This window comes from Macrobrachium rosenbergii, chromosome 18 (genome assembly GCF_040412425.1).
Source record: "Macrobrachium rosenbergii isolate ZJJX-2024 chromosome 18, ASM4041242v1, whole genome shotgun sequence".
In the NCBI taxonomy this organism is placed as follows: domain Eukaryota; kingdom Metazoa; phylum Arthropoda; class Malacostraca; order Decapoda; family Palaemonidae; genus Macrobrachium; species Macrobrachium rosenbergii.
Window position 1 is genome coordinate 1,959,800 of NC_089758.1, and position 13,345 is coordinate 1,973,144.

Consider the following 13,345-nt stretch of genomic DNA (forward strand, 5'->3'; position numbering starts at 1 on the left):
AAATCAGTCATTACTTCTCTCTGTCCTTAGAAGGCATATTTTACCTTGCATGGTGATTCGGTTCCACAGAGCTGATCTAGTTTTCTTCGTTATTTTCAGGGTCGCTTCCTAAAATGTATCTATTTACAACAATCTTTGAGATAAAGAGAAACAAAAATGGTATCAAACATAAAGAAACCAGTGCCCAGAAGGTTAGATTAATATTCATATCTTCCAGATACTCTATAGTCAACATGGGAAAAGGAACAGTTCAGAAAATCACCAAAAACTGTCCGAGATTAAAATGTACCGGTAGGGGTTCTCCCCAGGCAAACTGCAGGTGTAACTTACGTAGAGAGTTTTTAGATTTCATCCTTACCTCCCTCCGTCTTGATAAAACAACCAAAAGAATTTCTGTCAATCCACAGATTGTGACTGAAGAGCAAGGAATGACGTCTCATGACTTACAGCTTTATTGAAAACTGGATTTCAGCTTACGTTTGGATTCCTCTAAAGATAGAACTGTGGAATTATTTCAGTAAAGTATCTTACTCTTATTTCCTTAAAAAAAAAAAAAAAAGCTTTGTGCATCTGCTACTCTTACATATTGACAAAAAATGAGTTGTAAAAAGTTGTAAAAGTTGCTTGTTTGAAAAACCCTTTTGACTAAAATAATCACGTACTGTGTAATCTAAGGAAGTCAAATTTTTCTTTAACTTGCTTTATATCTGTGTGATTCCTGGTTTTCCAAGTAACGTAACTTTCAGTGAAGTTCAATATGTTATGAAGTACTGTAATAAAAGTTTTTCATTTTTGGGCAGTGACGACTTACCTAAGAGCTTTACAAAATCATCGCGACTCCAAGTTGAAATGGTACAATCGCCAGTTTCTTCATCAATGCGATATTTGATACCTGGAAATCATTAATTGTAAGTAGCAATTCAAGAAAATACAAAATAATGTTAATGAACTAACTTTAAAAAAAAAAAAAAACAGAAAAGGGTTTATGTTTAAAAAACTTTTCATGAAAGGAAACTTACTGTTAGTTATTTTTCTGCGACGTAACACATCATTATCAATTTAATTCCTGGTTGAAAATACCTTATTATAATAAGCTAATAATCTCAAGTGGTTCCTGGGCATATCCACCATCGTCCTACAAAATATATCCTGTCAAATCAGTCTTGTTCAAATACCCTTAAATGTCATTGTAACAATAATAATTTCAGTTGATCATCTCCTTCACAACTGAAGATCTTACAACAGGATGCATGGAAGTACAGTAAGTGTGGTCTGGTACATTCCCTGGCAAATGTCTTCCATCTCACCTCTGGCATTGTAACCACAGCGCATTTGAGTGAAGAAATCTAGCGTCGTTATTTTATGCTTGCAAATGAAGTGAAAATCTTAAATAGGCTGCTTTGGCTTTGGGCATTATTAAACAGACCGGAATTCCTGAAAAAATTCCCTAAAATTATGAAGAACCTTTCCTCTTACTAAAATGGTTCACTTCTAGGAGCGTTGCTCATTGTCTTGGGAAAGAAGCGACTTTTGTCTTTGTCATGTGACCAGTCTCCCTTCGCATTACAGTTTTCATCTAAGGCTTTGTTCCTGTCTAAAAACTGACAGAGCTAAAAAGATAACGATATACGAAAGTAATAATTTCTATGTGCGAGTAATGACAGAACACCTCAGCAGATCTCGTCATGAGAATAAAAAAGAGCGTTCCTAAGATTTATAGAATGCTGCTATTCGCTCAAAGAACTCTGCATCATTCAATTTAATTACGACAAAGAGATTGCAACCCTTTCAGACTGTTTCTTCTTTTCTTTTAAGAGAAAATGTTTTACCTGTGCCAATGTCTTGAATGGTTCTGGAGGATTTGGGACTGTTTGTTTCATGGTATGTCCTGACGTCCAGTCGCATGGCATTACGGTAACTGTCATGATACATCTGCAAACGAAAGAAGTTTTCAGAAATGAAGAAAAATAATCCTTAGATTTTACACATTATTTCTGAAATTTGTAAATAATTTTAATAACAAACCTCATCAGGAACAGAACTTTAATTCTGACATTACCAACGTGTCATGATGAAGAATGAGATGTCGAGAAGCTTTTTGGACAATAATTGTTGTTCTGTAATTCATTATTATCTAGATTAACTTCAAACAAATTCTTTTACTTGCCGCAAAGTGATTTTACTGACTCTACAGTAAGGACGAAATCTAGTTTTACGTTACTGCACCCACCCATTCGTGCGCAAAATCGTGTTTCTAATTCTTCTGACCTTGATTTCAGAAGGTGAATTTATCACTCTCCTTAAGGAAACGCATTCTATTGTCTATATCCTTTTTATTTTTAGATGTAATTTTTCTCCTTCGGATTTCGGGTTAATAATGGTATTTGGTTATTCTTTTTGCGGGCAAACAGGTTCTGTTCACGAACCATTCTAAATGGACAAGAAAAGTTGCCGACCAAAACGAGAGTAATTGCAAGGCTTTCTTCATAACGTTTTTTTAAAAGTAAATGTCGAAGGCAAACTTTCTCATTTACGTAGAACCGTCTTACTTTAAGACTTCTGAAACACTTCAAAGAAAAAATGGACATTTGCCAACATTTACTTTACCATGACATATGAAAAACCACGGTCCATTTTCGCCTTTATATTGCATTTTCCAGAGCATTTTGTAAACCTGTCGAGGTTTGGCAGCAGTCAACAAAATTATCTTACCATAATTTGATTAAAATCTTTGACTAGACACAGTATTTAAACAGGCTGAGAACGATAAAAGAATGCGTTTTATCAAGTGCTCGGTGGCTGATGAAGTCATGATGAGTTTACTGGAAACAGGGACTGTTTAAATACAGATGAAGGAAATGCTTCCTAAAGGAGGAAAAGAGTGATTTTTTTTTTTATACAGAACGTTCTTCAAGATCTACTTCATCTTACCCATGCTGCCATAAGTACGCCATCACTGATTTCCGTTCGATTGACCAGAATCTCCAAGAAAACTTTGAAAGTGTCTGGAGCCACGGGAGGTTTCAGCTGGTCAGGGTCTAAGGATGCACGTCCCTCACAGCTCATGCCTTCTTCTACCTGTGGAAGGATGACCGCAAATAAAGCCATGGAATAAGCAGCTGTTTCTTTTTTCAAGGTGATAGCTGGTAGATAGAGTTTCTAATCTGGGAACTTTTTTCATGTCTTTGAACGAACTTTTGTTAACGAAGAAAGACATATGTTAGTTCGCCGGTGGATAAGCAAAACGAGCAAAAGGTAAAACACCTGTCAAATATTATAAACCTGAAATCTTTTTGTAGTTTGTCATTTTGCAGCCCTAAAAGCGAAGATTATGCAATTAGTAAATTATACGTCGTACAGTGCATTACGAACCACGAATCCGTATGTTATGAAGTGTTAAGAATGAATTCTAATATTTTCTGTAAACTTTTCTTCTCCACTGGTCTTATATATATAATACATATACATATATATATATATTATATGTATATATGTATTTATAATACATATATATAAATTTGTGTGTATGAATGTGTGCGTGTGCATGTGTACAACTAAACAAAGAGTAGACTAATAAAACTTACCAAAAACTGTTTCCAGTCAGCTGGAGCAACAAAAGGCTGGAAGTCAGTATAATCATAGATAACTTCATGTTCCTCCTTCTCCTTGTCAGGATGCCAAGGATCTATTTCCTTTCCAAGGACCCGTACTTGCAAGGGAGCTCTCAGTTTCACACCAGGAAGTGTGTGACCATAGGGCATATTCCATTCATCAACAGCAAAATAGTAGTCCACATGGTACCCATCAGGATGCTCAAAATGCCAGTGATCTGCATTTATGTCTCTTATTATGTCCTCACCGTGGAATTCCTGTGCAGTAAAATAATAGTGTTAGAATGCCATGTGGAAGTTTAGCGACTACTCCTGGTTTACGTAACAGGGCAGAGCAATCATTAGTCTTTTAACCACATAACAGATAACCTCAGTCTGTATCTAGATGTCTGAAAAGTATGGTGCCTCTAACATATCATTTCATAACTGATTTATAAATTTGCTTTTTTTCACATTCATTCTGGTATAGTAGCCTCAGTTACTGATGCTGATAACAAGTTGAGTCTGCCCATACAAACTGGAATTTTTATCTGAAAAAGATTTACACAAGTGGAGTGTCCCAAGGACTCTAGAATTCATTTACCTGACTCCTTCCAGAGTTGGCTTTCGAAATGCGGAAATATAACCTATATCATCGTTGGACTCATAAGTGGAAATGAAAGTCAAAAGTGGCTCTCTTAATTCCCGGTAGTCAGTGGACATAAAGATATTTGAAATAGAGCCTCCGCCTTACTTAACTGAGTTAGTGACTCCTTTTTGGTTCTCGACCTTTCATTCTTGATGTGACTAATGACTCGCGCTTAAAGTCTCCGTGTTATAGCTCCGAGTTCAATCTAAATTCTTTTATGTATACAATACTAAAGGGTGTGTATACCAGATTCCATGTAATTCTTGTGATAAGTTTAATATTTGTCAAACTGGAAATACACTGGGAAAGCACAAAACGTGTAAGAAATTCAAGGCGAACACTGGAATTTTTGTACATATTAGTGAAAACAATCATACAACCAACTGGGCGTTATTAGTTTATTCTAATATTGCTGGGCCCGCGTTCGATTCTCCGACCGGCCAATGAAGAATTAGAGAAATTTGTTTCTGTTGATAGAAATTCATTTCTCGTTATAACGTAGTTCGCATTCCACAATAAGCTGTAGGTCCCGTTGCTAGGTAACCAATTGGTTCCTGGCCACGTAAAATAAATCTAACCCTTTGGGCCAGCCCTAGGAGAGCTGTTAATCAGCTCAGTGGTCTGGTTAAACTAAGGTATACTTTTTTTTTTTTTGCCAAAGAAAAATCTTTCTCATGAAAGAATTTTCAGCTAAGGCTCCCGCTTCGTACCAGGTATCAGCAACTTTAAAATTCGACTGTATATAATTTGTTTTCAGAATGTATTCCAATCAGTCCAGTATTGCTGCTGCCAATATTGATCTCTGGGTAATAATGATGCTCTGTGAAAAAAACAGAGAAGCAGAGAGAACATTTCCGACAAGCAACGCTTTTGAACCAGCCTCTCAAAGGGAATGTCTTTCTAGGGAACATTCCAATTACTCCTCATGAGCTGATCACGTCCTGTTCAAGATCTCTCCGAATTGGACTACACAGCCTCTTATAAAAAGCTTGGTAGATATTGACGTAAAATGTTCCTGGGCAAGAACTCGTTCGTTGTGCAAATGTATAAAGGGCAAAATTAACATGCACATGCTCGAAATTATAATCAGTGTATTGCACAACTCAAATATTTCAGGCTTAACTAGCATTGATCTCTGTTTGTCTCTTCAAGAGATATTTCGAGAAGTTGCACAGTCTACCATTCCACATCATCCATTCTATCTATTTATCGTCTTAACTTTGGTTTTTATGAGTCTTCTATTAACTTTGCCAGAAATTGCATTAAATTTTGATTTTGCATTTGGTCCTTTATCATCTACAAATAACTCTATTTTGAAATTAAAAGAACTCAAAATCAGCAGATTATGGGTAAAACGTGTCTTCAAAATCCGCTTTCAAAAGCACTACAACGTATGTCAATAAGACCTTTGCATGACATAATGAGCAAAAGAGAGAAAATCATGAAAGAAATCCGGTAAAGAAAAATCACTAACGAAATCAAATAAGGTCTGAATATTTCTAACAAACTGAGAACTTGGATTTCTACTCACTATATACTTAGAGAAATCGCGAGCAAGGCGAAGAAGAGCCGAAGGTCCATAGATGTAGTTATCAAAGTCGTCGTTATTGGAACTGCCCTCATAGTCCCACCCCCAGAGTTTATATCCCGGGTGGTCTACCAAGCTGAAATGGAAGGGTCACATGAGATCACAAAAAGCCAGAAAAATCCGGTCTAGAACATTACGGTAAGTAAACAAAATCAGATGGAAACTGTTAAGTGTGTCTTTTATCTTTCTCATGGCTAGTGATATGCATGAAAAATTCAGCTGCTTTTTAAATTTCATGGAATCCTGCCCTTTCTGAACTGTTAAAACTTAGCCCAGCAAATCATAATCCTTCCATTCAAACATCAGGTCCTGCAAAGTTAAATTCCTATTTCTTTAGTCGACCTCAGAATTCATACGATGTTGGTATGCATGGAGTTGATTCAGTTTTAATTATAAACAACATGATGTTCAAATTATGATGTCAAAATAAATTGCTTACTTCCCAACTGCGCATTCAGTCCCATTAACCACGGAAAAAAATTGGCCAGACTTCGCGTAATAGTTCATTTTCGCAGGTTTTCCATGGTCAAGTATTCTCAAGGTTCCTTCTTCATGTTTGATGTCATACAACTCATCAACAAGGAAAGCCACCCCTGGGTTCTGAAAAATAAATAAGGAAATTTATTAATTGATTAACATATAAAATTAACATATAAATAAATGACTTAGTAACTCAAAATGTTGGGCTTGTAAGGAGGAATGTTTCATAATTTAAAAAATGGGAGCTACTGGCATTAAGATACACATTTTTGACAGCTGTGGTACTCAATTCTCGCGCTGTGCAGAGAAACACGACTAAAATAAGTCGCATGCCAAATAAATTGCATCAAATGTATAAATTTTTGCATATTTTTTTTTTATTTTTAAAGAAACTTATTCTATAATGACTCTCAACCTTCAAGACATCTGTTTCAACACAACGATCAAAACTATACACACACACACAAAAATATATATATATATATATATATATATATATATATATATATATATATATATATATATATATATATATATATATATATATATATATATATATTATATATATATATATATATATATATATATATATTGTAACGTGTGGAAACCACTTTATAAGCAAACTCAACATCTGAACTGTCTTATAAAATAAATGTAGTATTTTTCATACTGATAAATAACTGAGGAAGGGAGTGAGAAACTCAGCCCCTACATAAATTTTCTCCATGCTTCCCCTTTTGGTAAATCTTTTAATCTTTCCTGGGCCTAGTGACTGCTCGAAAACCTCTTTTCAGATAAAGGCGAATGGAGACAAAAAGCCTGCCGAAACTTACATCCACAGACTTATAACTGATAAGCCCTTATGGCCCGGCAAGGGTTCAAACATGGGCTTTTGGCTCATATACAACGATGAAAAGTTAACTTTGACTTTGGATATGTTATTCCCAAGGTATAGTCAATCTGATGTTAAACAACAATTTTGGCTTAATATTGTGAAAACAAAAAGTCATGGGTGTGTGTTTCACTTTCTTTGTTACCATGTGCTGTGGTTCTCTATGCATAAATTCACACACACACACATATATATATATAGTGAGAGAGAAAGACAGACAAACAAAGAGAGAGAGAGAGAGAGAGAGAGAGAGAGAGAGAGAGAGAGAGAGAGAGAGAGAGAGAGAGAGAGAGAGAGTTTGTACATGCTTGTGAATTAATTCCTTCTCTTCTTTATTAGAATTCCTTTCTTTTATAGAAAAGAGAGTATCGTACAAGAGACCGACTTGATCCTGAAACACGCCAACCCAGGCATAATTTCGAAGCTCGTGGACCAAGTAATGAAATAAATCTCATCAGTATTTGGGACTCTATCTCATACTCCATGTGAATAAATCCCGATTTTTTATGAGGGCCCGTGTTAATGGATTTATGGGCGCATGTACATCGCCTTGCATGTTGATGCAAGAGAGGAAAAGATTTGTATGTTAAGTTGGCTCATGACGTAAAGGCTACTGACAGCCATAATTAAAGACAGGGGAACTGTTAGATAGATAAACGAGCAAATGAACTATTAAGTTCTTCATCCAGTTCTTCGTAACGAGCGGGAAATCTATGAAGGCGCTGTGTTTGTGACGTATTTCACAAGCAAGAATTTCATTGTTGGTGAAAAATAGTTGACATTTACTAAGACACAAGTATAACCAAGTAAAAAATGCGCCGAAGTAACTTCGGCGCAATCAAGTTTTTTGTACAGCGTATAATGCTGTATGAAACTCTAAGCCACGGCCCACGAAACTCTCAGCCGAGGCCCATGAAACTTTCAGCCATGGCCAGGTGGTGGCCTGTGTTGTTGGCACCTATAGCGGTGCCAGCAGCACGATCATGGCTAACTTTAACATTAAATAAAATCAAAACCACTGAGGCTAGAGGGCTGCGATTTGGATGTTTGATGATTGCAGCCCTCTAGCCTCAGTAGTTTTTCAGATCTGAGGACGGACAGACAAAAGCCATCTCAATAGTTTTCTTTTACAGAAAACTAAAACTCACACGCCAAAATGAGAAGGGTGGGACGAGTGTCCAGTAAACACTTTGATAACAGGCAAATCAACCTTACCAGATCAGGAATCGTAACTGCGACATCAGAATCATATGAGTCCTCGACAATCTTCCAGATATCCGGCAGGACGGGATCCTCTCTGGCAACGGCAGTCGATGGAAGTGTTGTCAGTGCGAAGAGCAGCCAGGTCAGCAGCTGCAAAAACAAAACACTATCTTTACCTTCGTGAAAACAGGGGCATGAAAGTTGGAAGGTTTTGATTATTAAGAAACAAATCTATATTGAACAGAATCTTTTGTTTCCCTATTATAATGCTGGACTAGGTAATAAAATCCACAAAAGGTTTTTTACCTTCTCGAAAGTGTTCGCCAAATGAATCTGCTTTTCTCATTGTCGACCAGAGAAAAGTCCAGGTAAAAATCATTAGTATTTGTTCCTGCTTTCCCACGATATTGGTATTAATTGTTGTTTATTTAATTTGATCTGATCTATACGAATATGTGACACGATGTGATTTAATGGAACAATTAAGAAAATCAGGGTTCATGTTAGGTTGAGATATCCTAAGTTCATTTCTAATGTACACACGTATGCATTTAATACAAAGGATCCTCTTTTTTATTCGGTTTTCCTCTCTGGCTTACACCCCAAAATTTTGGGATGTTACCCCACGGCTAAGGGGTCGATTGCATGACAACAGTTATATTACCCAAATTGACACAAATGAATAAAAGCAAAGAAGGGTAACTGGGCGATACATAAAACTATAGCGTTACGGTAATTAACTAAAGTCCCCTGGTGCATACCATATCCAGAAATCATAAGATCGCATTTGTCAATATGCAGGCGATCGCGGTTGTATGGTCCCAAACGAATGCCTGTCGAGTTTCCAGAAATAAATAAATAAAAAAAAAGAGTTTCCAGAAATCGTACGACACCCAAAAACCCCGATAGCATTGCCTCACTGGTTAAACAGGCTTACAAACATACGCGGTTATGGGAATGAAATGGCCTGGAATCGATGATTACAAGGCTGTATCAGTATCATAGACAATTTCTTTTATTACAGTGATATTGAATTAAAATGTCTTTATGCTTTATTATTTATTAGAAAAAGATACTGCATATCTGTAGTTTATTTTGCATACTTGATATTTGCTGTCCTGGTTTCTCGCGAATATGTAAACAAACAGTTACGAAATACCACCTGAACCCACATCGCAAGCAACTTAACAGGAATATGGAACGTGCACCCACAATAGCCGATTCCCAGCGTTTAATGCTTCTTAATTTAATAAAGGAGCATGAGGATGTGACCACCGACCGGTAAAACAGCCTACGAGGAATTTCACGCTTGTAGAAGAAGATCACCTTGTAGCCTACCTGTAAGCTTTAGTGGCTGTAGATTTCAACTTTCTTGGGCAACATAACACTAACACATTAAGATTTCTAGATGTACACCAATTAAAAACGTAATTCTGTATTGAGACGGAAACTCTAAACACGTCAACGAAGCCTATTTTGAAGAAAAAGAACTCCAAGTTCCAACACAGGTGACTGTCTGGTTCTTTTTGTTACGATGAGCTCGAATTCATCGGTCGTCGTCAGGCAAAGACTTCTTAAAAGTATTCTTTTCAAGACCTTTGGTGTGCTGTTATTCAGGTCTTTTTACCACAAATTGTTTCATATTTTCGATAGACATTGCAGATAAGTCACTTTGGCAAATGTATTTTAATGCAGAGTTGAAATTTGCATTCTTTCAATTCTGCCATAAGAGAGAGAGCCTGGTATCCGTGTATAATCTAAAAACTTCGCGATTTATAGTTTACGCGGCATTCAGTTTTTAACGGGGTCATTCAGACACTTTGACTGCAGTACGCATGAGGTGTGGACTGGTAATCACATCCATTTGTCTGTATATCCAGGGAAGTACTGAAACGAAAATCCTTTCAAGATTCAAGAGTTTTTTTTTTTTTTTTTTTTAGCTTGTAAGTTGTGTCCATTGTGCGGTTCTGATGACATTAGCAACTGCCCACTTTTTTTTCATCGTTATAATTGCCGTTACAAACAGGCACAGCGGATATTTTAAAGATTTATTCTGATTGCCTTAAATGTCTCATCCGTTTTGCTTTGTTCCCATTTATCCTTGTTTTATAAGGCATTCGTGCATACCAGTCATTCTGTAAAGTGTGTATCTAATTCGAGAGCAGCTCATAAAATTCGAAAGTAATCCGAGTTACGGCTGACTGATGGCAGTTGCATGCCACTTAATGGCAAAATGAAATAGTAACGCACTCACAGACATTCCAAAAAACTTTCTGTTTCTTCAACAAAATACAGTGCCACCTGGCCATTCTAACTGAAAGGGAAATACCTCCAAAATGATTTCCAACGTAATGACGAAAGCCACACTATGATTCCAGTGAGGTCAAAGTGATTTGGTCCCTCCTATTATCATTGCAGTAGAATATGGAATTCTGTTACCTTAAACAAAATCCCATGTTTAACCGGTCTCTGACAAACTTGATTTAAAAGATACATTAACCTGATTTACGTTCCATTCTCATTACAAATCTTTGGTTAACCCAAAGATGTCTCATGCAGAAAAACGCGCTGACTTCGTTTAGTCAGAAGCTCAGTACCAAACTACTGAACATGAAAATACACAAAATCGAGAAATTAAACATATTTTAGAAATAGTTTCGAGGTGCCACTTCTCTACAGTATGGAAAATACTAAAGACAGAGTATCTCCCACGCTATGGAGGAGACGTGATGTCTCGGAATTGTTCACGAAATACACTATTCCCCGAAGTTATAACTATTTTCCAGTTAGGACGCTCACTGGAAATTTGTTATTCTGATGTTGTATTTTAGGTTTCCTTAAGAGAATGACAAACTAAGACTTTTAAAACGACCAACAGTGACTTAATGTTAGTATTCTGAAATCTTTAAAATAATTTTCTACAGAACTCAGAAATTCAATTTCATGTACAGTTACCGGAGTGCAGGATGACTCCATGTTACTGACACAACAGCTGCTCGGTTACTGACACCCGGGTATCAAACCTACCCTCAGATCATCTAATCTGTCCTACTGCCTAAGGTTATCAAGGGCCTATTGTTGCCATACACAGAGACTGATAAAAGACCCAGTTTTAGCCGCAGGGAACTTTACCTTCCCACTTGACCACAAAATGAGGTTTTTCAAGCCAGTCCTTCCCATCGCCTTTTGCATAACAAAAACTAATCAATTTTTTTCTAGAAGTCTGAGTGCAGACGTTCCTGCTGATATTACAATACATCTTGTAAATAAAACTGTGCATTTGCATGTCGATCACTGAAAACTGATTTATCTGCTAATCAAGGCACATTTTCATACATATTGGATAGTAATTTCATTGTTAATTTGTATTATTTGATAGAAACGTTATATAATGGGAGGCCAAATGTTACGAATAATCGAGTTGACCTCATCCTCATAAACCATTGTACAGACAATCATTAAAGCTTTGCACAAAGCTTCCCAGCCAACCCTGAAGCTTGGGAAAAGGTGGAAAGAGAATATAAACAAATGGAACAGGCATAACTTTGTTGCTTTCAGGAACTGAAGTATTATTATTCCATCGCGGCTGTATTCAGTCGTGACTCAGCAGGGGACGGAGAAATAATAGGCCTACTTCTTAGCTGAAGAATGATCAGGTTACACAACCATCACTAATACATTCTTAGTATGTATCGAAGCTTTAATATCTTTTAATGGTTTGTCATAGCATTAATTCTCAAAACTTGCAGTTTCCAGTGCTTATAGTTTACAGCTGATTATAAAAAATGAGGAAAATATTCCCCCCCAAAAATTCCCCCCGGTGTATGGTGGCCCATTTATTTGATCTATCTGCGGTTGCGTGGGCTATCCAAGCGCTGTTCTATCCGCCCGTTATTGTTATAGCCATTGTTAGCGCTAACGAATTATTTGATGAGCAATGTTTTGTTCAAACATTAAATGTTGTTACCAACAGCTCACTAGCTATCATTATGAAAACATTTTATGGGTAAAAACATCAAAGCAGGAATTACGGATTCCTTGGTTTTTCTGGTCGTTTAATTTTTTGCTCTTCCGAAGATAGACTGCGGTAATTTTATTTGAATTCTGATTTTCTTTTTCGATGGATTTTCTCATTACTTTTCTAGCGCAATGAACCAGATATTTCAATTTATGAGTATTAGGGAATGCATCGGTATTTAGTTCAAAGTAGTGTCATATTTTCTATGAGTGGAAGGGAACTTTGAATCAGTTTCGTTATAGCTTTAGAAGCAATGTTAGGAGTAACAAGACGGTCATCAAAGTTTCTTGGTGAAATTTGAGGTCATTCTTTCATGTCGAAAAACAACACCAACGTGTTTATTGTGTGCAATGAAGCTTCTGTTTAACCTCAAAGGAAAAGATTGTCAAATTGAATATCATGAAGAGACATGAATTGAACTCTTGTAGGCGTTTAGCAAAATAGTGATGCAAAAGGGTATTAAATAAACTCGAGAATAACATCTAATCAAAAATATTTAATTATGTAGATGCTTATATTCACAATATATATATATATATATATATATATATATATATATATATATATATATATATATATATATATATATAATCGCTGTAGTAGCATTTGCTGTACAGTTTTATAATGCGTGTTAACCTATTACAGTATATAACAATATGTAGTCATATTTACATTCATTGAGGAAGACTTGAAATGCCAAAATTTAAAAAATTCACTAATGTATATACCTTTTATAGATAGCAGTTGAAATGATAAGATTAATCATTAAACCAAAAACTCGTATCGTAAGGACTTTTCAGTTGATTCATCTTACAGTTCTCGTTACAAGGGGAAGACAAAATCAGTTCGCATCAAAATAAAGTGGGATTCATTACTTTTTGCTCATTGTATTTCATCACTTGTATATATTGGAGTTGGCTTAAGT

At 36.2% G+C, this 13,345-nt stretch overlaps 1 protein-coding gene across 2 annotated transcripts in view; it reads right to left on the minus strand.

Annotated features, from left to right (window-relative positions):
- The window catches only part of LOC136848019 (uncharacterized), a 36,729-nt gene extending 25,289 nt beyond the window's left edge, over positions 1–11,440 (minus strand). The window contains exons 1-8 of one of the 2 annotated variants that reach the window (XM_067120057.1): positions 11,358–11,440; positions 8,415–8,552; positions 6,267–6,427; positions 5,771–5,903; positions 3,585–3,869; positions 2,932–3,078; positions 1,830–1,932; positions 812–892 (exon numbers count right to left, since the gene is read on the minus strand). In XM_067120057.1, the coding sequence (XP_066976158.1) occupies positions 812–892; positions 1,830–1,932; positions 2,932–3,078; positions 3,585–3,869; positions 5,771–5,903; positions 6,267–6,427; positions 8,415–8,552; positions 11,358–11,378 (1,069 nt within the window). In that variant the 5' untranslated portion in view covers positions 11,379–11,440. Of the gene's footprint in view, positions 1–811; positions 893–1,829; positions 1,933–2,931; positions 3,079–3,584; positions 3,870–5,770; positions 5,904–6,266; positions 6,428–8,414; positions 8,553–11,351 lie in introns of both variants that reach the window. The other variant, XM_067120056.1, reaches the window with a different exon arrangement.
- Between the last annotated feature and the right edge of the window lie 1,905 nt (positions 11,441–13,345).